The sequence below is a fragment of the Scyliorhinus canicula genome, chromosome 1, assembly GCF_902713615.1.
Source record: "Scyliorhinus canicula chromosome 1, sScyCan1.1, whole genome shotgun sequence".
Taxonomy (NCBI): Eukaryota; Metazoa; Chordata; class Chondrichthyes; order Carcharhiniformes; family Scyliorhinidae; genus Scyliorhinus; species Scyliorhinus canicula.
The window spans coordinates 28,103,083-28,127,974 of NC_052146.1; the positions used below are offsets into that span (position 1 = coordinate 28,103,083).

At 45.4% G+C, this 24,892-nt stretch overlaps 1 protein-coding gene across 1 annotated transcript in view; it reads left to right on the forward strand.

The window, feature by feature from the left end:
• LOC119978332 overlaps window positions 1-24,644 on the forward strand; it is a 198,672-nt gene extending 174,028 nt beyond the window's left edge. Inside the window, exons 17-18 of the mRNA XM_038819897.1 lie at window positions 5,264-5,405; window positions 24,131-24,644. Coding sequence (XP_038675825.1) covers window positions 5,264-5,405; window positions 24,131-24,603 — 615 coding nt within the window. The 3' untranslated portion in view covers window positions 24,604-24,644. The remainder of the gene's footprint in view (window positions 1-5,263; window positions 5,406-24,130) is intronic.
• Window positions 24,645-24,892: the final 248 nt, after the last annotated feature.

The following is a 24,892-nucleotide window of genomic DNA, read 5'->3' on the forward strand; positions in this document are numbered from 1 at the left end:
GTGCTCTCAGATCAATGCGTCTCACACTGTGCTCTCAGATCAATGCATCTCTCACTGTTCTCAGATCAATGTGTCTCTCACTGTGCTCTCAGATCAATGCGTCTCTCACTGTTCTCAGATCAATGTGTCTCTCACTGTGCTCTCAAATCAATGTGTCTCTCGCTGTTCTCAGATCAATGTGTCTCTCACTGTGCTCTCAGATCAATGCGTCTCTCACTGTTCTCAGATCAATGTGTCTCTCACTGTGCTCTCAAATCAATGTGTCTCTCGCTGTGTTCTCATATCAATGTGTCTCTCACTGTGCTCCCAAATCAATGTGTCTCTCGCTGTGTTCTCAGATCAATGCGTCTCTCGCTGTGCTCACAAATCAATGCGTCTCTCACTGTGATCTCAGATCAATGCGTCTCTCACTGATCTCAGATCAATGTGTCTCACTGTGCTCTCAGATCAATGCGTCTCTCACTGTGCTCTCAGATCAATGCTTCTCTCACTGTTCTCAGATCAATGTGTCTCTCACTGCTCAGATCAATGTGTCTCTCGCTGTTCTCAGATCAATGTGTCTCTCACTGTGCTCTCAGATCAATGCGTCTCTCACTGTTCTCAGATCAATGTGTCTCTCACTGTGCTCTCAAATCAATGTGTCTCTCGCTGTGTTCTCAGATCAATGTGTCTCTCACTGTGCTCTCAAATCAATATGTCTCTCGCTGTGTTCTCAGATCAATGTGTCTCTCACTGTGTTTTCAGATCAATGTGTCTCTCGCTGTGCTCTCAGATCAGTGCGTCTCTCACTGTGCTCTCAGATCAATGTGTCTCTCACTGTGCTCTCAGATCAATGCGTCTCTCGCTGTGTTCTCAGATCAGTGCGTCTCTCGCTGTGCTCACAAATCAATGCGTCTCTCACTGTGATCTCAGTTCAATGCGTCTCTCACTGATCTCAGATCAATGTGTCTCACTGTGCTCTCAGATCAATGCGTCTCTCACTGCTCTCAGATCAATGTGCCTCTCACTGTGCTCTCAGATCAATGTGTCTCTCACTGTGCTCTCTGATCAATGTGTCTCTCACTGTGTTCTCAGATCAACGTGTTTCTCACTGTGCTCTCAGATCAATGTGTCTCTTACTGTTCTCAGATCAATGTGTCTCTCACTGTGCTCTCAGATCAATGCGTCTCTCACTGTGCTCTCAGATCAATGTGTCTCTCACTGTGCTCTCAGATCAATGTGTCTCTCACTGTTCTCAGATCAATGTGTCTCTCACTGTGCTCTCAGATCAATGTGTCTCTCACTGTGCTCTCAGATCAATGTGTCTCTCACTGTGCTCTCAGATCAATGTGTCTCTCACTGTTCTCAGATCAATGTGTCTCTCACTGTTCTCAGATCAATGTGTCTCTCACTGTGCTCTCAGATCAATGTGCCTCTCACTGTTCTCAGATCAATGCGTCTCACTGTGCTCTCAGATCAATGTGTCTCTCACTGTGCTCTCAGATCAATGTGTCTCTCACTGTTCACAGATCAATGCGTCTCTCACTGTGCTCTCAGATCAATGTGTCTCCCACTGTTCTCAGATCAATGTGTCTCTCACTATGCTCTCAGATCAATGTGTCTCTCACTGTGCTGTCAGATCAATGTGTCTCTCACTGTTCTCAGATCAATGTGTCTCTCACTGTACTCTCAGATCAATGTGTCTTTCACTATGCTCTCAGATCAATGCGTCTCTCACTGTGCTGTCAGATCAATGCGTCTCTCGCTGTGCTCACGTCAATGCGTCTCTCACTGTGTTCTCAGATCAATGCGTCTCTCACTGTGCTCTCAGATCAATGCGTCTCTCGCTGTGTTCTCAGATCAATGTGTCTCTCACTGTGCTCTCAGATCAATGCGTCTCTCACTGTGCTCTCAGATCAATGTGTCTCTCACTGTGCTCTCAGATCAATGTGTCTCTCACTGTTCTCAGATCAATGCGTCTCTCGCTGTGCTCACGTCAATGCGTCTCTCACTGTGCTCTCAGATCAATGCGTCTCTCACTGTGTTCTCAGATCAATGTGTCTCTCACTGTGCTCTCAGATCAATGCGTCTCTCGCTGTGTTCTCAGATCAATGTGTCTCTCGCTGTGTTCTCAGATCAATGCGTCTCTCACTGTGCTCTCAGATCAATGTGTCTCTCACTGTGCTCTCAGATCAATGTGTCTCTCACTGTGTTCTCAGATCAATGCGTTTCTCACTGTGCTCTCAGTTCAATGTGTCTCTCACTGTTCTCAGATCAATGTGTCTCTCACTGTGCTCTCAGATCAATGTGTCTCTCACTGTTCTCAGATCAATGTGTCTCTCACTGTGCTCTCAGATCAATGTGTCTCTCACTGTTCTCAGATCAATGTGTCTCTCACTGTGCTCTCAGATCAATGCGTCTCTCGCTGTTCTCAGATCAATGTGTCTCTCACTGTGCTCTCAGATCAATGTATCTCTCACTGTGCTCTCAGATCAATGTGTCTCTCACTGTGCTCTCAGATCAATGCGTCTCTCGCTGTGTTCTCAGATCAATGTGTCTCTCATTGTGTTCTCAGATCAATGCGTCTCTCACTGTGCTCTCAGATCAATGTGTCTCTCACTGTGCTCTCAGATCAATATGTCTCTCACTGTGTTCTCAGATCAATGCGTTTCTCACTGTGCTCTCAGTTCAATGTGTCTCTCACTGTTCTCAGATCAATGTGTCTCTCACTGTGCTCTCAGATCAATGTGTCTCTCACTGTTCTCAGATCAATGTGTCTCTCACTGTGCTCTCAGATCAATGTGTCTCTCACTGTGCTCTCAGATCAATGCGTCTCTCACTGTGCTCTCAGATCAATGCGTCTCTCGCTGTGCTCTCAGATCAATGCGTCTCTCGCTGTTCTCAGATCAATGCGTCTCTCACTGTGCTCTCAGATCAATGCGTCTCTCACTGTGCTCTCACATCAATGTGTCTCTCACTGTGCTCTCAGATCAATTTGTCTCTCACTGTTCTCAGATCAATGTGTCTCTCACTGTGCCCTCAGATCAATGTGTCTCTCACTGTGTTCTCAGATCAATGTGTCTCTCACTGTACTCTCAGATCAATGCGTCTCTCACTGTGCTCTTAGATCAATGCGTCTCTCACTGTGGTCTCAGATCAATGTGTGTCTCACTGTGCTCTCAGATCAATGCGTCTCTCGCTGTACTCTCACATCAATGTGTCTCTCACTGTGCTCTCAGATCAATGCGTCTCTCACTGTGCTCTCAGATCAATGTGTCTCTCACTGTGCTTTCAGATCAATGTGTCTCTCACTGTTCTCAGATCAATGTGTCTCTCACTGTGCTCTCAGATCAATGCGTCTCTCACTGTGTTCTCAGATCAATGCGTCTCACTGTGTTCTCAGATCCATGCGTCTCTTACTGTGTTCTCAGATCAATATGTCTTTCACTGTGCTCTCAGATCACCGCGTCTCTCACTGTGCTCTTGGGTCACTGTGTCTCTCACTCTTGTGTCAGCTATGCCCTCACTGGCCCCTCGGGCTGCTGCTGTTATCATCAAGCTCACAGGTTGCCACTGCTCCTACTGTGTTCTTGTGGCACTGCTGCCTGTAACCTAACTTACACCGAGTGTCCTTCAACCTTCTGTTCTCATTTGGTGATCTGCATTTGTTCCTGGTCTGACAACGCCTCAATTTTCAATTCTCATCCTTGATTTCAAGTCCCATCATGGCCTTGCCTCCCACTATCTATGTAAATTCCTAGTGTGATAAAAGCATTTTTTATATATCCTTGAAACAACAAAGGTTGTTATTCCATCTATTTTGGTACTGTGCCATAGAATGCCCATTTAAGAGGAATTTCTCCAGCCCCCTACCCAACATTTGATGTTTGATGCTTGTGTTGCCTCTGGTCAATCAGGTTGCACCTTACAGTTAAGCCACGTGCTGTCCTCACCAGTAGAAATCCTGGCCAATATCTCCCTGCCCCCCCCCCCCCCCCCCCCCCCCCCCCCTCCAGATCACTCAGCGGCACGGTAGCACAGTGGTTAGCACTGTTTCTTCACAGCTCCATAATCCCAGGTTTGATTTCCGACTTGGGTCACTGTCTGCGGAGTCTGCACTCTCCCCATGTCTGCGTCGGTTTCCTCCAGGGTGCTCAGGTTTCCTCTCAGTCCACAAATGTGCAGGTTAGATGGATTGGACATGCTAAATTAGTGTCCAAAAGGTTAGTTGGGGTTACTGGGTTACGGGGATAAGGTGGAGGCGGGGGCTTAAGTAGGGTGCTCTTTCCAAGGGCCAGTGCAGATTAAATGGGCCGAATTGCCTCCTTCTACACTGTAAATTCTATGATTCGGAGGTCAATTGTAGTTTCTGCTATCAAGTTCTGATCAGCTAACTCAACACAAATTGGAGATCAAACCATGAATTTTCAATTACTCTACGGCTTATCTATCCGCAGTTTTAGCAATGATTCCAGCCAACTTTATAACTTCCCAGTGTTTATTCAGGAGCAAAGCTAAAAAGTGATTAATGATATTAATGAAATTGTGATTTGCTCAGCTCTGATTTCCCAATGACCATGGGAAAAGGAATAAGGCACAAGTCAGGAGTGTAATGGAATACTCTCCACTTGCCTGGATGAGTGCAGCTCCAACAACACTCAAGAAGCTCGACACCATCCAGGAAAAGGAGCTCAATTGATTGCTACCCATTCCACAAACATTCACTCCTTTCATGACCAACAAACAGTGTTAGCAGTGTGTACCAACTCACCAAGGCCCCTGAGGGAGCACCTTCCAAACCCATGACTGTTATCATCTAGAAAGACAAGGGCAGCAGACAATGGAACATCAACATCTGGAAGTTCCCTTCCAAGTCACTCACCATCTTGACTGGAAAATATATTGCTAATCTTTCACTGTCGCTAAGTCAAAACCCTGGAACCCCTGATCTAACAGCACTGTGGAGTATCTACACCATTGGGACCACAGCATTTCAAGAAGGCAGCTCACCACCACCTCCTCAAGGGCAATTAGGGATGGGCAATAAATGCTGACCTAGCCAGTGACACCCACATTCCATAAATTAATTTTTAAAAGCATGCACTCCCTGCAAGATTGGTCGCTTACAGGGAGCAAAAAATTAATTTTGAAATATGTAGTGCAGGAACCAGCTTCCACTGCGCACCGTTCTTCTATTTACCACTGTTGCTACTTAGACCTATTGTAGTATGATTCAAAATAATTTCCTGTCAACCCAATTTACCAAACTTCTTGTTAATGACAGGATATAAAATTCTGCTACTTCAGGTATAATCTAAAGCAACCATTCTATGAAGTGAACTGCAAGGATACGAAGTACAATATTAAGCTGAGTTTGTCAGAAAGAAACAAAATCAATGTTTTATGGGAAATACTGATAAGACCAGGTAAGCCCTTTTGATATTAAGTTGAACATAAACCAAGTGATATTTATGTTGGTTAATGCATAAAGGGAAGTCAAACTGCTCTGCCAAATTGGTGTTTGGATTAATAAAAGGTGCCCGGAAGTAGGATACCTGACTGTAACAGTCAGACATGTGATTGTTTTTCAATGTTATTAGCATGTAATGGATCTATTATTAATCAGACAGGAAATATTGTTAAATATAAACACCAAGGCTTGTAATAGGCCAACAAAATCAAAATTAAATACTTACTGTTAAGGTAATTCAACGCTCCATGGTTGAAGGTTGGCAGAATTAGTTTCTACATCACACGCAAATGAAAGGAATGATTCTGAAACTGGCCAAAATCAACATTTTTTAGAATGAAAGATTTTGATCGCAAAGACATGGAAAAGGCGTTTCCACCTGCAGAGGTAACAATAACTAAAGGTCATAAATATAATCTATTTACTAATAAATGCAGTGGGGAATTCAGAAAAAATGTTTTTACCTAGAGGTGGTTAGAATGTGAAATTCACTACCACAAATAGTAATTGAAGGGTCCATTAAAGATGCATTCAAGGTGGAAGCCAGATAGACATATAGTGATTGTGACATTATACAAACGTGCAGCATGTGATGAGTTAATGTTATGTTAAGCCTAGCCACCAGAGGGAGCTAAGGAACAGTACTATAAAGTGCACTGGCTCTGAAGCTAAGGGGAGGAGTTTAGGCTGGAGCTGAAGAAGATAAGATTCATAGTGTATTGCAGAGTTAGTTAAGATAATAGTTCTAATTAGTAGATAGAGATAATGTTAGTGAGTGTAGTTTAATTCTTACATGTATGTTTGCTATTCGGAATAAGTGTTGAATTCATTGTTAGTAGTGTTAATAAAATTAGTTTAGTTCTTCAAAAGAGCTTTGTGTATCTTTGTGATCACTATGCCTCCCATCCTGAAAACCCTCACAACGATCACCACAATGGTGAAGAGATTAGGATATGTTAACAGAGCTAATTGAGAAGATAGATAGATAGATAGAGAAATACAGCACAGAACAGGCCCTTCGGCCCACGATGTTGCGCCGAACTTTTGTCCTAGGTTAATCATAGAATTTTGGACAATTTTTCATGGCCAATCCACCCAACCTGCACATCTTTGGACTGTGGGAGGAAACCGGAGTACCCGGAGGAAACCCACGCAGTCACGGGGAGGATGTGCAGACTCCACACAGACAGTGACCCAAGTCAAAATCGAACTTGGGACCCTGGAGCTGTGAAGCAATTGTGCTATCCACAATGCTACCGTGCTGCCCTTAAGAAGTTAACCTACACTCCATTATTCTACCCTAATCCATGTACCTATCCAATAGCCGCTTGAAGGTCCCTAACTTTTCCGACTCAACTACTACCACAGGCAGTGCATTCCATGCCCCCACTACTCTCTGGGTAAAGAACCTACCTCTGACATCCCCTCTATATCTTCCACCATTTATCTTAAATTTATGTCCCCTTGTAATGGTGTGTTCCACCCGGGGAAAAAGACTCTGACTGTCTACTCTATCTATTCCCCTGATCATCTTATAAACCTCTATCAAGTCGCCCCTCATCCTTCTCCGTTCTAATGAGAAAAGGCCTAGCACCCTCAACCTTTCCTCGTATGACCTACTCTCCATTCCAGGCAACATCCTGGTAAATCTCCTTTGCACCTTTTACAAAGCTTCCACATCCTTCCTAAAATGAGGTGACCAGAACTGCACACAGTACTCCAAATGTGGCCTGACCAAGGTTTTGTACAGCTGCATCATCACCTCACGGCTCTTAAATTCAATCCCTCTGCTAATGAACGCTAGCACACCATAGGCCTTCTTCACAGCTCTATCCACTTGAGTGGCAACTTTCAAAGAACTATGAACATAGACCCCAAGATCTCTCTGCTCCTCCACATTGCCAAGAACCCTACCATTAACCCTGTATTCCGCATTCATATTTGTCCTTCCAAAATGGACAACCTCACACTTGTCAGGGTTAAACTCCATCTGCCACTTCTCAGCCCAGCTCTGCATTCTATCAATGTCTCTTTGAAGCCGACAACAGCCCTCCTCACTATCCACAACTCCACCAATCTTCGTATCATCTGCAAATTTACTGACCCACCCTTCAACTCCCTCATCCAAGTCGTTAATGAAAATCACAAACAGCAGAGGACCCAGAACTGATCCCTGCGGTACGCCACTGATAACTGGGCTCCAGGCTGAATATTTGCCATCCACCACCACTCTCTGTTTTCTATCGGTTAGCCAGTTTGTTATCCAACTGGCCAAATTTCCCACTATCCCATGCCTCCTTACTTTCTGCATAAGCCTACCATGGGGAACCTTATCAAATGCCTTACTAAATCCATGTACACTACATCCACTGCTTTACCTTCATCCACATGCTTGGTCACCTCCTCAAAGAATTCAATAAGACTTGTAAGGCAAGACCTACCCCTCACAAATCCGTGCTGACTATCCCTAATCAAGCAATGCCTTTCCAGATGTTCAGAAATCCTATCCCTCAGTACCCTTTCCATTACTTTGCCTACCACCGAAGTAAGACTAACTGGTCTGTAATTCTCAGGGTTATCCCTATTCCCTTTTTTGAACAGGGGCACGACATTCGCCACTCTCCAATCCTCTGGTACCACCCCTGTTGACAGCGAGGACGAAAAGATCATTGCCAACGGCTCTGCAATTTCATTTCTTGCTTCCCATAGAAACCTTGGATATATCCCGTCAGGCCCGGGGGACTTGTCTATCCTCAAGTTTTTCAAAACGCGCAACATATCTTCCTTCCTGACAAGTATCTCCTCAAGCTTATCAGTCTGCTTCACGCTGTCCTCTCCAACAATATGGCCCCTCTCGTTTGTAAATACTGAAGAAAAATACTTGTTCAAGACCTCTCCTATCTCTTCAGACTCAATACACAATCTCCCGCTACTGTCCTTAATCGGACCTACCCTCGCTCTAGTCATTCTCATATTTCTCACATATGTGTAAAAGGCCTTGGGGTTTTCCTTGATCCTACCCGCCAAAGATTTTTCATGCCCTCTCTTAGCTCTCCCAATCCCTTTCTTCAGTTCCCTCCTGGCTATCTTGTATCCCTCCAGCGCCCTGTCTGAACCTTGTTTCTTCAGCCTTACATAAGTCTCCTTCTTCCTCTTAACAAGACATTCAACCTCTCTTGTCAACCATGGTTCCCTCACTCGACCATCTCTTCCCTGCCTGGCAGGGACATACATATCAAAGACACGCAGTACCTGTTCCTTGAACAAGTTCCACATTTCACTTGTGTCCTTCCCTGACAGCCTATGTTCCCAGCTTCTGCACTTCAATTCTTGTCTGACAGCATTGTATTTACCCTTCCCCCAATTATAAACCTTGCCCTGTTGCTCGCACCTATCCCTCTCCATTACTAAAGTGAAAGTCACAGAATTGTGGTCACTACCTCCAAAATGCTCCCCCACTAACAAATCTATCACCTGCCCTGGTTCATTACCAAGTACTAAATCCAATATGGCCTCCCCTCTGGTCGGACAATCTACATACTGTGTTAGAAAAGCTTCCTGGACACACTGCACAAACACTACCCCATCCAAACTATTTGATCTAAAGAGTTTCCACTCAATGTTTGGGAAGTTGAAGTCGCCCATGACTACTACCCTGTGACTTCTGCACCTTTCCAAAATCTGTTTCCCAATCTGTTCCTCCACATCTCTGCTGCTATTGGGGGGCCTATAGAAAACTCCCAACAAGGTGACTGCTCCTTTCCTATTTCTAACTTCAACCCATATTACCTCAGTGGGCAGATCCCCCTCGAACTGCCTTTCTGCAGCTGTTATACTATCTCTAATTAACAATGCCACCCCCCCCCCCACCTCTTTTACCATCCTCCCTAATCTTGTTGAAACATCTATAACCAGGGACCTCCAACAACCATTTCTGCCCCTCTTCTATCCAAGTTTCCGTGATGGCCACCACATCGTAGTCCCAAGTACAGATCCATGCCTTAAGTTCACCCACCTTATTCCTGATGCTTCTTGCATTAAAGTATACACACTTCAACCCATCTCCTTGCCTGCAAGTACTCTCCTTTGTCATTGTTACCTTCCCCACTGCATCACTACGTGCTTTGGCGTCCTGACTATCGTCTACCTTAGTTGCTGGACTACAGATCCGGTTCCCATTCCCCTGCCAAATTAGTTTAAACCCTCCCGAAGAGTACTAGAAAACCTCCCCCCCAGGATATTGGTGCCCCTCTGGTTCAGATGCAACCCGTCCTGCTTGTACAGGTCCCACCTTCCCCAGAATGCGCCCCAATTATCCAAATACCTGAAGCCCTCCCTCCTACACCATTCCTGCAGCCACGTGTTCAACTGCACTCTCTCCCTATTCCTAGCCTCGCTATCACGTGGCACCGGCAACAAACCAGAGATGACAACTCTGTCTGTCCTGGCCTTTAACTTCCAGCCTAACTCCCTAAACTTGTTTATTACCTCCACACCCTTTTTCCTACCTACATCGTTGGTACCAATGTGCACCACGACTTCTGGCTACTCACCCTCCCCCTTCAGGATCCTGAAGACACGATCAGAGACATCCCTGGCCCTGGCACCCGGGAGGCAACATACCTTTCGGGAGTCTCGCTCGCGACCACAGAATCTCCTATCTATTCCCCTAACCATTGAATCTCCTATTACTATTGCTTTTCTATGCTCCCCCCTTCCCTTCTGATCCCCAGAGCCAGACTCAGTGCCAGAGACCTGGCCGCTGGGGCCTTCCCCTGGTAGGTCATCCCCCCCAACAGCATCCAAAACGGTATACTTGTTTTGAAGGGGAATGGCCACGAGGGATCCTTGCACTGTCTGCCTGTTAGTTTTCTTTCCCCTGACTGTAACCCAGCTACTCTTGTCCAGTACCTTTGGTGTGGCTACCTCCCTGTAACTCTTCTCTATGACCCCCTCTGCCTCCCGGATGATCCGAAGTTCATCCAGCTCCAGCTCCAGTACCTTAACACGGTCTCTGAGGAGCTGGAGTTGGGTGCACTTCCCGCAGGTATAGTCAGCGGGGACACCAGTGGTATCCCTCACCACCCACATCCTACAGGAGGAGCATGCAACTGCCCTAGCCTCCATCCCCTCTTACTTTACAGAATTAGCTGCCCCTTGGACCAACTGGACCTCCACCCTCCGACTCTACTTCCAGTCAGCTGTACTCTAAACTCCTGGCTCTCTTCACGCTCTTTGATAAATATAGGAAATGAAATGTCAGGAGCACCTTACTCCCTCCTCACCTAACTCCCTCAGTCACCAAACTCTCACTGTAGCACTCAAATGCCACAAGCTCAGCACTCCCTCAGTCACCAAACTCTCACTGTAGCACTCAAATGCCACAAGCTCAGCACTCCCTCAGTCACCAAACTCTCACTGTAGCACTCAAATGCCACAAGCTCAGCACTCTAGTGCAAACAAAGTCTGCACTGTAACTAGCTCCTATTTATACTGTGACTCTAGCTTCTGAAAACTGGCCTAATGCAATTAACTAATTAACAAGCTCCAGCTGCAAGTAAGTCCAAGTAGAACCTTGTTTAAAGCTGATTCAAAATTCACCTTCTTATAGACCAAACAGCAACTTTTAAGTTAATTAACTAAATAAAAGAAGTACTAGACTTTAAATAAAAATGAACCCTTATACTCCCTCAGTCACCAAACTCTCACTGTAGCACTCAAATGCCACAAGCTCAGCACTCTAGTGCAAAAAAAACCAAAGAAGGTTGAAAGACTCTGCATAAACAAATTAATGGGAATAAATAATACCTACCCTGCATTATTACGAATAACAGTTTTAACATACTGATGATCATCACAAGGAGTCACTGAAAAGGCCCACTAGTTTGGAAACAGTTGAACACAACATCTATTTTTAGAAGGAAGATAAATGTGTTCCGGTCAACTAAAGTCCTGCATCGCACATCTGATTACGAGAAACAAACCTGAGAACTACATAAACGAAAATTATCTAGCCAACATGGTTTCAGAAGGAGAAATTACCTCCAGACTTTCTGAGGAAGTGATGCACTCAATTGAATAATGGAAAACAGTATGGTATTGTGCACTTCTCACATATTTTCATAGAATTCTACACAAAAGACTGCTATTGAATTTTTAAGCAATAGAAGTTCAAATTAGAGTTAGTATTGTTATTAGGCAGTTTTGGTGATGGAGTGGCTATGTGGTGAGGAGTGGATATGTGGTGAGAAGCTTATCTCAGGGTCACATAGGACACTAAGGTCGCAAATAAGACCATAAGACATACGATCAGAATTAGGCCACTCGGCCCATCAGGTCTGCTTCGCCATTCAATCATGGCTGATAGTTTTCTCATTCCCATACTCCTGCCTTCTCCCCATAACCCCTGATCCCCTTATTAATCAAGAACCTATCTATCTCTGTCTTGAAGACACTCAGTGATTTGGCCTCCACCACCTTCTGCTGCAAAGAGTCCCACAGGTTCACCATCCTCTGGCTGAAGAAATTCCTCCTCATCTCTGTTTTAAAGGATCGTCCCTTTAATCTGAGATTGTGTCCTCTGGTTCTAGGTTTTCCTACAAGTGAAAGCATTCCCTCCATGTCCACTCTATCCAAGCCTTGCAGTATCCTGTAAGTTTCAATAAGATCCCCCTTCATTCTTCTAAACTCCAAAGAGTACAGACCTAGATTCCTCAACCGTTCCTCTACGACAAGTTGTTCATTCCAGGGATCATTGTTGTGAACCTCCTCTGGACCGTTACCAAGGCCAGCACATCCTTCTTTAGATATGGAGCCCAAAACTGCTCCCAATACTCCAAATGGGGTCTTACAGGGCCTTATGCAGCCTCAGAGGTACATCCCTGGTCTTGTATTCTAGCCCTCTTGAATGAATGCTAACATTGCATTTGCCTTCCCAACTGCCGACTGAACTTGCACATTTACCTTAAGAGAATCCTAAACAAGGACTCCCAAGTCCATTTGTGCTTCTGATTTCCTAAGCATTTTCCCATTTAGAAAATAATCTATGCCTAAATTCTTCCTTACAAAGTGCATAACCTGACACTTTTCCACATTGTATTTCATCTGCCACCTCATTGCCCACTCTCCTAGCCTGTCCAAATCCTACTGCAGCCCCCTTGCATCCTCAATACTACCTGTCCCTCTACAAATCTTTGTATCATCTGCAAATTTAGCAACAGTGCCTTCAGTTCCTTCTCCCAGATCAATAATGTATATTGTGAAAAGTTGTGGTCCCAGTACAGACCCCTGAGGCACACCACTAGTCACCGGCTTCCATCCTGAGAAAGACCTCTTTATCCCCACTCTTTGCCTTCTGCCAGTCAGCCAATCCTCTATCCATGCCAGGATCTTACCCTTAACACCATGAGCTCTTAACTTATTTAACAATCTCCGATGCGGAACCTTGTCAAAGGCCTTCTAGAAATCTAAATAAATCACGTCTGCCGGTTCTCCTTTGTCAAACTTCTTTGTTACCTCCTCAACGAACTTAACAGATTTGTCAGACATGACCTCCCTTTGACGAAGCCATGCTGACTCAGTCCTATTTTATTTTGCACTTCCAAGTACTCCGTTATCTCATCTTTAATAACAGACTCTAAAATCTTACCAATGACTGAAGTCAGGCTAACCGGCCTATAATTTCCCATCTTCTCTCTCCCTTAAACAGTGGTGTTACACTAGCCACTTTCCAGTCCTCTGGGCCCTTCCTGCCTCCAGTGATTCCTGAAAGGTCACCACCAATGCCTCCATAACCTCCTCAGCTATCCTTTTTAGAACCGTGGGGTGTAGTCATCTGGTCCAGGTCACTTATCCACCTTCAGACCATTCAGTTTCCCCAGAACTTTCTCCTTAGTGATGGCCTAGTTTAAGTTCAGGCAGTGACCAGCGAGACGGATGAAGTTGAAACGAGATTTGGAATGATAGAGTCAGCACTTAACATCACAGATCATAATGAACCAATGAGGAATAAGCAACTATAATTTTTAAGACCATGGCATACATTGGAGTAGATCATTCTAAAATCCTACAGTGTACAAGATTACCATGAGAATTCTGTCCCACACTAAAATAGTAGGCATGTTGGATGGGGGAAATGCTGCCGAGAATAATTAGGCTAAACTCTGGAGCTTGTAAGGGTTCTGCCATTTTATTCCTTCATTTCCCCTTTCTTTTATTTTTGCCATTACATTTTGATCCATGGATGATTTATGGACATGTTTCTTTGAGGCAGCCTGTGCCTTACATAGAACGATACAGCGCAGTACAGGCCCTTCGGCCCTCGATGTTGCACCGACATGGTGGCGAGTTCACTACTGTTGCAGGTAGGGCATTCCACGGCCTCACCACTCTTTGCGTAAAAAACCCACCTCTGACCTCTGTCCTATATCTATTACCCCTCAATTTAAGGCTATGTCCCCTCGTGCTAGCCACCCCCATCCGCGGGAGAAGGCTCTCGCTGTCCACCCTATCTAACCCTCTGATCATTTTGTATGCCTCTATTAAGTCACCTCTTAACCTTCTTCTCTCTAACGAAAACAACCTCAAGTCCATCAGCCTTTCCTCATAAGATTTTCCCTCCATACCAGGCAACATCCTGGTAAATCTCCTCTGCACCCGTTCCAAAGCTTCCACGTCCTTCCTATAATGAGGCGACCAGAACTGTACGCAATACTCCAAATGCGGCCGTACTAGAGTTTTGTACAACTGCAACATGACCTCATGGCTCCAGAACTCAATCCCTCTACCAATAAAGGCCAACACACCATAGGCCTTCTTCACAACCCTATCAACCTGGGTGGCAACTTTCAGGGATCTATGTACATGGACACCGAGATCCCTCTGCTCATCCACACTACCAAGAATTTTACCATTAGCCAAATATTCCGCATTCCTGTTATTCTTTCCAAAGTGAATCACCTCAAACTTCTCCACATTAAACTCCATTTGCCACCTCTCAGCCCAGCTCTGCAGCTTATCTATGTCCCTCTGTAACCTGCAACATCCTTCCGCACTGTCTACAACTCCACCGACTTTAGTGTCATCTGCAAATTTACTCACCCATCCTTCTGCGCCCTCCTCTAGGTCATTTATAAAAATGACAAACAGCAACGGCCCCAGAACAGATTCTTGTGGTACGCCACTCGTAACTGTTACGCCACTCGTAACAGCCATTCTGAACATTTCCCATCAACTACCACTCTCTGTCTTCTTTCAACTAGCCAATTTCTGATCCACATCTCTAAATCACCCTCAATCCCCAGCCTCCGTATTTTCTGCAATAGCCGACCGTGGGGAACCTTATCAAACGCTTTACTGAAATCCATATACACCACATCAACTGCTCTACCCTCGTCTACCTGTTCAGTCACCTTCTCAAAGAACTCGATAAGGTTTGTGAGGCATGACCTACCCTTCACAAAACCATGCTGACTATCCCTAATCATATTATTCCTATCTAGATGATTATAAATCGTATCTTTTATAATCCTCTCCAAGACCTTACCCACCACAGACGTTAGGCTCACCGGCCTATAGTTACCGGGGTTATCTCTACTCCCCTTCTTGAACAAAGGGACCACATTTGCTATCCTCCAGTCCTCTGGCACTATTCCTGTAGCCAATGATGACCTAAAAATCAAAGCTAAAGGCTCAGCAATCTCTTCCCTGGCTTCCCAGAGAATCCTAGGATAAATCCCATCCGGCCCCGGGGACTTATCTATTTTCTCCTTGTCCAGAATTGCCAACACTTCTTCCCTACGCACCTCAATGCCATCTATTCTAATAGCCTGGGTCTCAGCATTCTCCTCCACAATATTATCTTTTTCTTGAGTGAATACTGACGAAAAGTATTCATTTAGTATCTCGCTTATCTCCTCAGCCTCCACACACAACTTCCCACCACTGTCCTTGACTGGCCCTACTCTTACCCTAGTCATTCTTTTAGTCCTGACATACCTATAGAAAGCTTTTGGGTTTTCCTTGATCCTACCTGCCAAAGACTTCTCATGTCCCCTCCTTGCTCGTCTCAGCTCTCTCTTTAGATCCTTCCTCGCTTCCTTGTAACTATCAAGCGCCCCAACTGAAACTTCATGCCTCATCTTCACATAGGCCTCCTTCTTCCTCTTAACAAGACATTCCACTTCTTTGGTAAACCACGGTTCCCTCGCTCGACCCCTTCCTCCCTGCCTGACTGGTACGTACTTATCAAGAACATGCAATAGCTGTTCCTTGAACAAGCTCCACATATCCAGTGTGCCCAACCCTTGCAGCCTACTTCTCCAACCAACACATCCTAAGTCATGTCTAATGGCATCATAATTGCCCTTCCCCCAGCTATAACTCTTGCCCTGCGGGGTATACTTATCCCTTTCCATCACTAACGTAAAGGTCACCGAATTGTGGTCACTGTTTCCAAAGTGCTCACCTACCTCCAGATCTAACACCTGGCCTGGTTCATTACCCAAAACCAAATCCAATGTGGCCTCGCCTCTTGTTGGCCTGTCAACATATTGTGTCAGGAAACCCTCCTGCACACATTGTACAAAGAACAACCCATCTAATGTACTCGAACTATATCTTTTCCAGTCAATATTTGGAAAGTTAAAGTCTCCCATAACAACTACCCTGTTACTTTCGCTCTTTTCCAGAATCATCTTCGCCATCCTTTCCTCTACATCCCTAGAACTATTTGGTGGCCTATAGAAAACTCCCAACAGGGTGACCTCTCCTTTCCTGTTTCTAACCTCAGCCCATACTACCTCAGAAGAAGAGTCCCCATCTAGCATCCTTTCCGCCACCGTAATACTGTCCTTGACTAGCAGCGCCACACCTCCCCCTCTTTTGCCCCCTTCTCTGAGCTTACTAAAACACCTAAACCCCGGAACCTGCAACAACCATTCCTGTCCCTGCTCTATCCATGTCTCTGAAATGGCCACAACGTCGAAGTCCCAGGTACCAACCCATGCTGCCAGTTCCCCTACCTTATTTCGTATACTCCTGGCATTGAAGTAGACACACTTCAAACCACCTACCTGAACACTGGCACCCTCCTGCGAAGTCAAATCTGTGCTCCTGACCTCTATACTCTCAATCTCCCGTACCCCAAAACTACAATCCAGGTTCCCATGCCCCTGCTGAATTAGTTTAAACCCCCCCAAAGAGCACTAACAAATCTCCCCCCCAGGATATTGGTGCCCCTCAGGTTCAGATGTAGACCATCCTGTCTATAGAGGTCCCACCTTCCCCAGAAAGAGCCCCAGTTATCCAGAAATCTGAATCCCTCCCGCCTGCACCATCCCTGTAGCCACGTGTTTAATTGCTCTCTCTCCCTATTCCTCATCTCACTATCACGTGGCACGGGCAACAACCCAGAGATAACAACTCTGTTTGTTCTCGCTCTGAACTTCCATCCTAGCTCCCTAAAGGCCTGCCTGACATCCTTGTCCCCTTTCCTACCTATGTCGTTAGTGCCAATGTGGACTACGACTTGGGGCTGCTCCCCCTCCCCCTTAAGGACCCGGAAAACACGATCCGAGACATCACTTACCCTTGCACCTGGGAGGCAACATACCAAACGTGAGTCTCTCTCGCTCCCACAAAATCTCCTATCTGTGCCCCTGACTATTGAGTCCCTAATTACTAATGTTCTACTCCTTTGCCCCCTTCCCTTCTGAGCAACAGGGACAGACTCCGTGCCAGAGGAGTCTAACATAACTCACGAAGACTATAGCAGTGGTCTGTGCCTTTAATTCAAGCAGATTTCAGTGGTTACGGAATTCCCAGTGGAAGGAATAGACCTACTTTTGGTAGGAGTGAAGGTTGTGGCTTCATCCATAATTACAGAGAGTCTGAGAGTCATGCAATACCCCAGTAAGGCATGTGGGAAAATCAATGGACATTTTTTTTTTTAAATAAATAATTTTTATTGAAATTTTTACAAAATACAAAATATAAACATCTTAACTTTGCTAACATACAACCGCAGTAACCCCCCATGAACAGTACCCCCCCCCCCAGCTTCAAGAGCAACTTCAAACAAAAGGAAAGAACAAAAACAAAGAAAAAGAAAGAAGAGAAAAACAAAAGAGGAAAAAAAAGAGAGAGATAGCACCCTCCACAAACCCATGTGCACAGTTCTCCCTCCCCCCAATCCTTCCCCCCCCCCCCCCCCCCCCCCCCCCGGGGGTTGCTGCTGCTGTCGGCCTATTTCCCTACCGTTCCGCCAAGAAGGCCAGAAAAGGCTGCCACCGCCTGAAAAACACTTGTACTGATCCCCTCAGGGCAAATTTCACCCTCTCCAATTTAATGAACCCCGCCATATCCGAGATCCAGGCCTCCACGCTTGGGGGCCTCGCATCCTTCCATTGGAGCAAGATCCTCCGCCGGGCTACTAGGGACGCAAAGGCCAGAACACCGGCCTCTTTCGCCTCCTGCACTCCCGGCTCCACTGCAACCCCAAAAATTGCGAGTCCCCAGCCTGGCTCGACCCTGGATCCCACCACCCTCGACACGGTCTTTGCTACCCCCTCCCAAAACTCCCCCAACGCTGGGCACGCCCAAAACATATGGGCGTGGTTCGCTGGGCTCCCCGAGCACCTAGCACACCAGTCCCCGCCCCCGAAAAACCTGCTCATCCTCGACCCAGTCATGTGGGCCCTATGCAGCACCTTGAACTGTATGAGGCTAAGCCTCGCACAGGAAGAGGAGGAATTCACTCTCTCCAGGGCATCTGCCCACGTCCCCTCCTCAATCTCCTCCCCCAGTTCCTCTTCCCACTTCCCCTTCAGTTCCTCCACCGAGGCCTTGTCTACCTCCTGCATTACCCGGTATATGTCCGGGATCCTCCCTCCTCCGACCCACACCCCCGAGAGCACCCTATCCCGCACCCCTCGTGGGGGCAGCAAGGGGAACCCCTCCACCTGCTGCCTGGCAAACGCCCTCACCTGGATGTACCTAAACATGCTCCCCGGGGGGGAGCCCAAACTTCCCCTCCAACTCCCCCAAGCTCGCAAACCTCCCCTCCACAAACAGGTCCCTCAACCTCCTAACCCCTGCCCTGTGCCAGCTCAGAAATCCGCCATCAATGCTCCCTGGGACGAACCGATGGTTCCCCCCGTATCGGGGCCTCCATCGAGCCCCCCATTTCTCCCCTGTGCCGTCTCCATTGCCCCCACATTTTGAGGGTAGCCGCCACCACCGGGCTCGTGGTATACCTCGTTGGAGGGAGCGGCAACGGCGCCGTTACTAGCGCTTCCAGGCTCGTGCACACACAAGACGCCACCTCCATCCTCTTCCACGCTGCCCCCTCCTCGTCCGTTACCCACTTACGCACCATCGCTGCGTTGGCCGCCCAATAGTACCCACAGAGGTTGGGCAACGCCAGCCCCCCCCTATCCCTGCCTCGCTCCAGGAACACTCTTCGAACCCTCGGAGTCCCATGCGCCCACACAAATCCCGTGATACTGCTGTTGACCCTCCTGAAAAAGGCCTTCAGGATAAGGATGGGGAGGCACTGGAACAGGAACAAAACCCTCGGGAGCACCGTCATCTTGACGGACTGCACCCTCCCCGCCACTGACAGCGGTAACATATCCCATCGCTTAAACTCCTCCTCCATCTGTTCCACCAATCTTGTGAGGTTGAGCCTGTGCAGGGCCCCCCAGCTCCCCGCCACCTGGACCCCTAGGTATCTAAAGCTCTTCCCAGCCTGCTTCAATAGGAGCCTACCAATCCCCTCCTCTTGCTCCCCCGGATGCACCACAAACACCTCACTTTTTCCCAGGTTCAGCTTATACCCCGAGAAACCCCCGAATTCCCTAAGAATCCTCATCACCTCCGGCATCCCCCCCACCGGGTCCGCCACATACAGCAACAAGTCGTCCGCGTACAGCGACACCCGATGCTCCTCCCCACCCCGCACCAGGCCTCTCCAGTTCCCTGACTCCCTCAGTGCCATGGCCAGGGGCTCGATCGCCAACGCGAAGAGCAAGGGGGACAGGGGGCACCCCTGTCTCGTCCCCCGATGCAGCCGAAAGTACTCCGACCTCCTCCCATTCGTGGCTACACTTGAAAATCAATGGACATTAAATGACTCAAATAAAGAAATGTTAAAAGACATTGATCACACATCACATGACAGTAAACCAGATTCTGAGAACACTACGATCGAAAGCGACCATGAGAAAGAGGAATCCAAATTTAATACTAATGACAGGGATGAAGAGTCCGACGAGAATTCTGAATTTGATTTTGGTTCTGATTATGAAGTAATGATGAACAGCTGTTACCAAATTGACATGTCACTAATTCATCTTGAACAAATGGCAAGTAATTCTTCCAAAGCTAGGAATGAAGACAGCAAACTGGAAGAAGAAAGTGAATTGGATTGTCTGAAAGTAACTTGTTACAGCCTCTTGCATTAAACTCACTGCCATTCACATTAGGTGCAAATATCGCCCAGCGCATGCCTGCTTTGAAGGAAAAAATACATGATAGCATGGCATCAGTTAGTCAGGATGAGGACAGTAAAGTCTGTGAAGTGACACTTAACAAACGGCAGGTTAACCCACATCCTTTTAATGGTCCAAAATGCCTTTTTGAGGTAAAGAAAACAAATATCAAAGGAGGTGCACTCATCAGTAAACAATTCCTTTTAAAAATTAAGAGGAAGATGGATGGAGAACCATGTGGTAGTTCTGCCACTACATCTGTTAACAGGAACCAGAAAGTTCATGGTGCCAATTACATGCTATCCTCTGATTCTGAAGGTGAAGAGCAATTGAAATCTGGAAAATACAAATTGTTTCAGTCCGTATTACCAAATGGATATAAGGGTTGTGATTACAAAAACTGTGAAGAGGAGTTAAAAACTGTAACACAAAGAATGGTGCATATAAAGTCAACCAACTCTGAGAGGATTGAACACACAGCAGCACTTGTTGCTGAAAGTAGCCATGTGAAGGGCAAGAAAGAATGTAAAGCTGGAGGGGTTGAAGAGTGTCTATTGCTTAAAAATGAATCAAATATTTCTCGCAGCATTTACAATACTGCTTGTAGTTTGACTGTGGAAGATCCTCAAAATTTGTTTAAACATTCATTGGACGATCAGAAAAGATTGACTGCATTGCACGAGCAACGGAAAGAGTATTGACAGAGTTATAGGGAAACACCAGTGGGGCATTCCATTAGCTACTCATGGTGTAGCCATAAGAAACTCTGAACCAATCAAGTCACATCTATCTCAACTAAAGCCACAGAGACTGGCTCAGTTAGAGATTGAAATACAATGCATGTTGGACACGTTTCAGAGACCAGCGAGAATACTGTGGTCCACAGAACAGCTAGTGGAGTTTTGGACATAGCCAGTCATGTTGGTGAATTAAATGGTGCTGGTCGCTGCACACTTCCAGATCATTTAAAATGTCCACAGAACCAAGTCACATGGGTGTAGGGGCAAAGCTTTGACAAGACGACGGTGCAGGAATGGAGAGGCCAGTGGGGTAATGTCTGAAAAAAACATTTGTGCTAGAGAAAATATTCCACCATTGAAAAGGAAGCCTTGCTGCTAGTCCTGCAGCACTTTGAAGTATATGTCCGACATGACAACAAACAAAGCTTGGTTTACACAGACCATAATCCACTTGTGTTTATAGAAAAGCTTAAAACACGGAACACAAGGTTATCCCTCTGGAGTTTATGATTTCAACAATGTTAAAATTGTACATATTCCCAGAAAGGATAATGTGATTGTGGATGCTTTGTCACGTATTTAAGGGCTGACTAATTACCAATGTAGAGACTGGAAAGGGAACATGTATATTGGGGATTGATGTGTGTTTGTAATTTTTCTTGCATACTTCACAATGAAACGTTGGTGCCCTACAGTTTCATTCTTTTAGGAGAGGGAGGTAGGTTAGGGTCCTTCCTGTTTATTCCCTGTCTATTCTCCTATTTTTCCTTTCTTTTATTTGTACCATTACATTTCTGATCCATGGATGATTTATGGACATGTGTCTTTAAGTCAGCCTGTATCTTTATCCAGGAAGAATAAAGAAGTGGCTTTAATTTAAGCAGAGGATTTCAACAGTAGGAGAGGCCACTGTGTTAGCCTCTGCTAGTTCAAACCAGAGCTGTGGGCTGTCCGGCACCAATGACAGATTGGCTGGGACTTGGTTTGATTGATTTGGCTGATGGCCAATGCATTGACCCAAAAGACTGTGTTCTGCCCGGTAACAGGTGGTGATTGAATCTGATCCCACTGGAATGTTTTCAGAGTCACAAGATTCCAGTTTGATTTCAGTTTTGATTCTCAGAGCCTGGATGAAGAGATTTAATCAACTCTCTCCAAACAGATCTAACTAATCCTCTCCAGAAGGCCATTGTGGGGGCTGACTCTCCAGCAAATCTGGGGATCATTCTCTTGAGACTGAAGAGGCCTGAGGTCAAACCACAAGCTGGAGGCAAGGTTTGATTTGAAATAAATTGTCTCTCCAGAAAGGTGTAGGCTTGAATGTGAACCTCAAGCTGAAGACCCAGTTTGATCATATCTCTCCAGAAAGCCTGCTGCCTGCGAATACTGAATTTTCCAACCTGTGGGGGCCCTGAATGAATGACACTGCAAAGAAGACCAGCTGTAAACCAGAGACTTTAATCAGAAAGCGTGCTGTGAGGAAAGTGTGCTAAGAAGCCACCATTTGAAGCAAAGACTCATCTTTTGACCTTCATTCTTATTATCTTCACCCCTTCCCCACCCCACCCTGTTTGTCTGTCTTGCATATGTGGGTAGAGGGTGGGACAGTTAAAGGGATAGTAGGTATTAAGTTGTTGTCCAGTTGTATTTACTGCATATTTCATGATTGTTCTTGGTAGAAATAAACACTAGTCGTGTTTAAACTTACAAATGTGGTGACTGTAATTATTGGGCAGCCAATGGACAAAATGTTTGGGAACCTTCATAAGAATTATTGGTTCATTCACTTGTGTTGCAACTTCAGGATGAGTGGGGCTGGGATTGACCGCACACTTACCCAGGGTGTCGTAACAAGCTAAAGAATTAAAATAAAAGAAAATATGGCCAAACTGGAACCTTTACGATAATACAATACAATAATCTTTATTGTCACAAGTAGGCTTACATTAACACTGCAATGAAGTTACTGTGAAAAGCCCCTAGTTGCCACACTCCGGCTCCTGTTCGGGTACACAGAGGGAGAATTCAGAATGTCCAAATTACCTAACAGCACATCTTTTGGGACTTGTGGCAGGAAATTGGAGTACCCGGAGGAAACCCACGCAGACATGGGGAGAACATGCCGACTCCACACAGACAGTGGCAAAAGCCAGGAATTGAACCTGGGACCCTGGAGCTGTGACGCAACAGTGCTACCCACTGTGCTACTCACAGTAAGCCTTGAAAGGAGCAACTAAGAGGAGAGAGCTACTCACAGTAAGCCTTGAAAGGAGCAACTAAGAGGAGAGAGAATTTAGGATTTTGGAGCAGAAGTCAGCAATTCAGCACTTTGAGCCTGTCATTCAATCAGATCATGGCTGATCTCATCCTGGTCTCAAATCCACCTCCCTACATGTTCCCCCTATTGCTTTAATCCGTTTTTCTATCAGAACTTATAGCAGTTAAGGAAAGGTACTTCTGGAGTACAGTTAGAAGTTAGGCCATGACCTGAAGGGTTAGCCTAAAACTGGTGAAAGCATACATTCGAAAAACCTCTTCAGTGAGTTCTCTAAGTACAATGCTAGAGGTGAAAACCTCAGATTTACCCTGGATACAATTTTAAGCTCTTGAAAATAACTCAAAAGAAAGAACTAAGGGTGAATGGAGTGATGCTTCATATGTATAAGACAAGGAGAAGAGATGGGCAGAATTGTAGATCTCTGAGGAGGTGGGACGAGAAGTTGACAAGCTGCAATTTCCAGTCCATAGGCAGACCCCTTTAATGTCCGAAACATGGCTGATGAAAGGGGCAGTCTTTCTGCGGCAGATCAAAGCTTCGTATGGTTTGGTAAAAACTCTCTCCCAGAACCGATAAATGGGCACAGCTGTGGCTACAGGTAACACTATGGAGAGGGAGCCCCTTCACAATGGTGTTCTCACAGTTGTGGCTAATTTTTTAATTGAATAAATGTTATTAGCTTTAAGAAGGTGATTGCAAGCTGCACCACTTTCTCAGTCTTTTATCTGCTTCAGCAGTTGATCCTTAAGTGCTGGAGCGCTTTCTCTAGCTATGGGAATCCAACCATGATCTTTTATTGAATGGTGTACACTCCATCCCCATTAACTGGCCATCCCTTAAAAATACACGAAGGGTGTGGTACGCTATCGTTGTTTGGGGGAGGGACCTGAAATTGGACCCTACATCGGAATCGTGTTTCAAGAACAGAAATCCAGTCACTGACCATCCAGGGCAGAATCCAGATGATTTTCATCCCGCTTCCCTTGTCTTCGGTGACGCAAGCTATTTTGAAACCATCCATGAATGAGTGAAAAAAATGACCACTAAAACAAAATCATAAAAATTTAAGTTTTAATATTGTTCGAATAATATGTGATTCTTCAAACACAATTTATATTTATTGTAAATTATTTATATTTTCTCAAAATTCCTGAAATTGTACTTTTATTTGCAGACATGTTTAAAAAGTTGAAGAAAGGTGAGGACTTTGTTCAAAGACACAAAAAGGAAATTATTTGTTGTCTTAAAATGACTCAACCAATCTGGTCACATTTACGAGCCAAAAAGGTGATCAGCATAGAGGAAGAACGTGAAGTTGCCTCTCACATTACAGATACACAACAAAATAGAGCACTTATTCAACTAATAATGAATCGAGGAGCAGAAGCAGAAGAAGAACTATATAATGCACTGCTGGAAAATGATCCTTACTTTGTGAATGACATGGAATTTAATTATTCAGACAAATTATGCAGCAATTGTATAAAACGCTGGAGTTTAGCTTCTTTACAGGGAGATGGCATGTCTAAAAATGAAGAAAATAACAGGGGTGAAAGAAAGTGGGTTACTAATTTGTTTTTTATGGTTAGTGGCATGATTGTAGGTTATCTGCTTGGCTACAATTTTTCATCGATATCTTCTTTGTAAAATTATACTACAGTATATGCTGGAGCTTTCTGCAGATCAGATTTTGCCTACCAAAGAAAAATATTGTTCTTCAGTGTAATTTTATCTCAACAGATTCCCCAGTTTCCTCTCCTCATTAATAAACTCTGCACTTAATGCTATTAATGCTATTTCAAAGCAGCTCTGTCGACAGTGGTCATTATTTATGTTTAATTCATACCTAAATACTGGAAAATCATTTGCCTTTAAAAGTTTTGTAATTTTCATTTCCCTCAAACCAGTTATAAATACTCAGTTTAAGATTTATTGT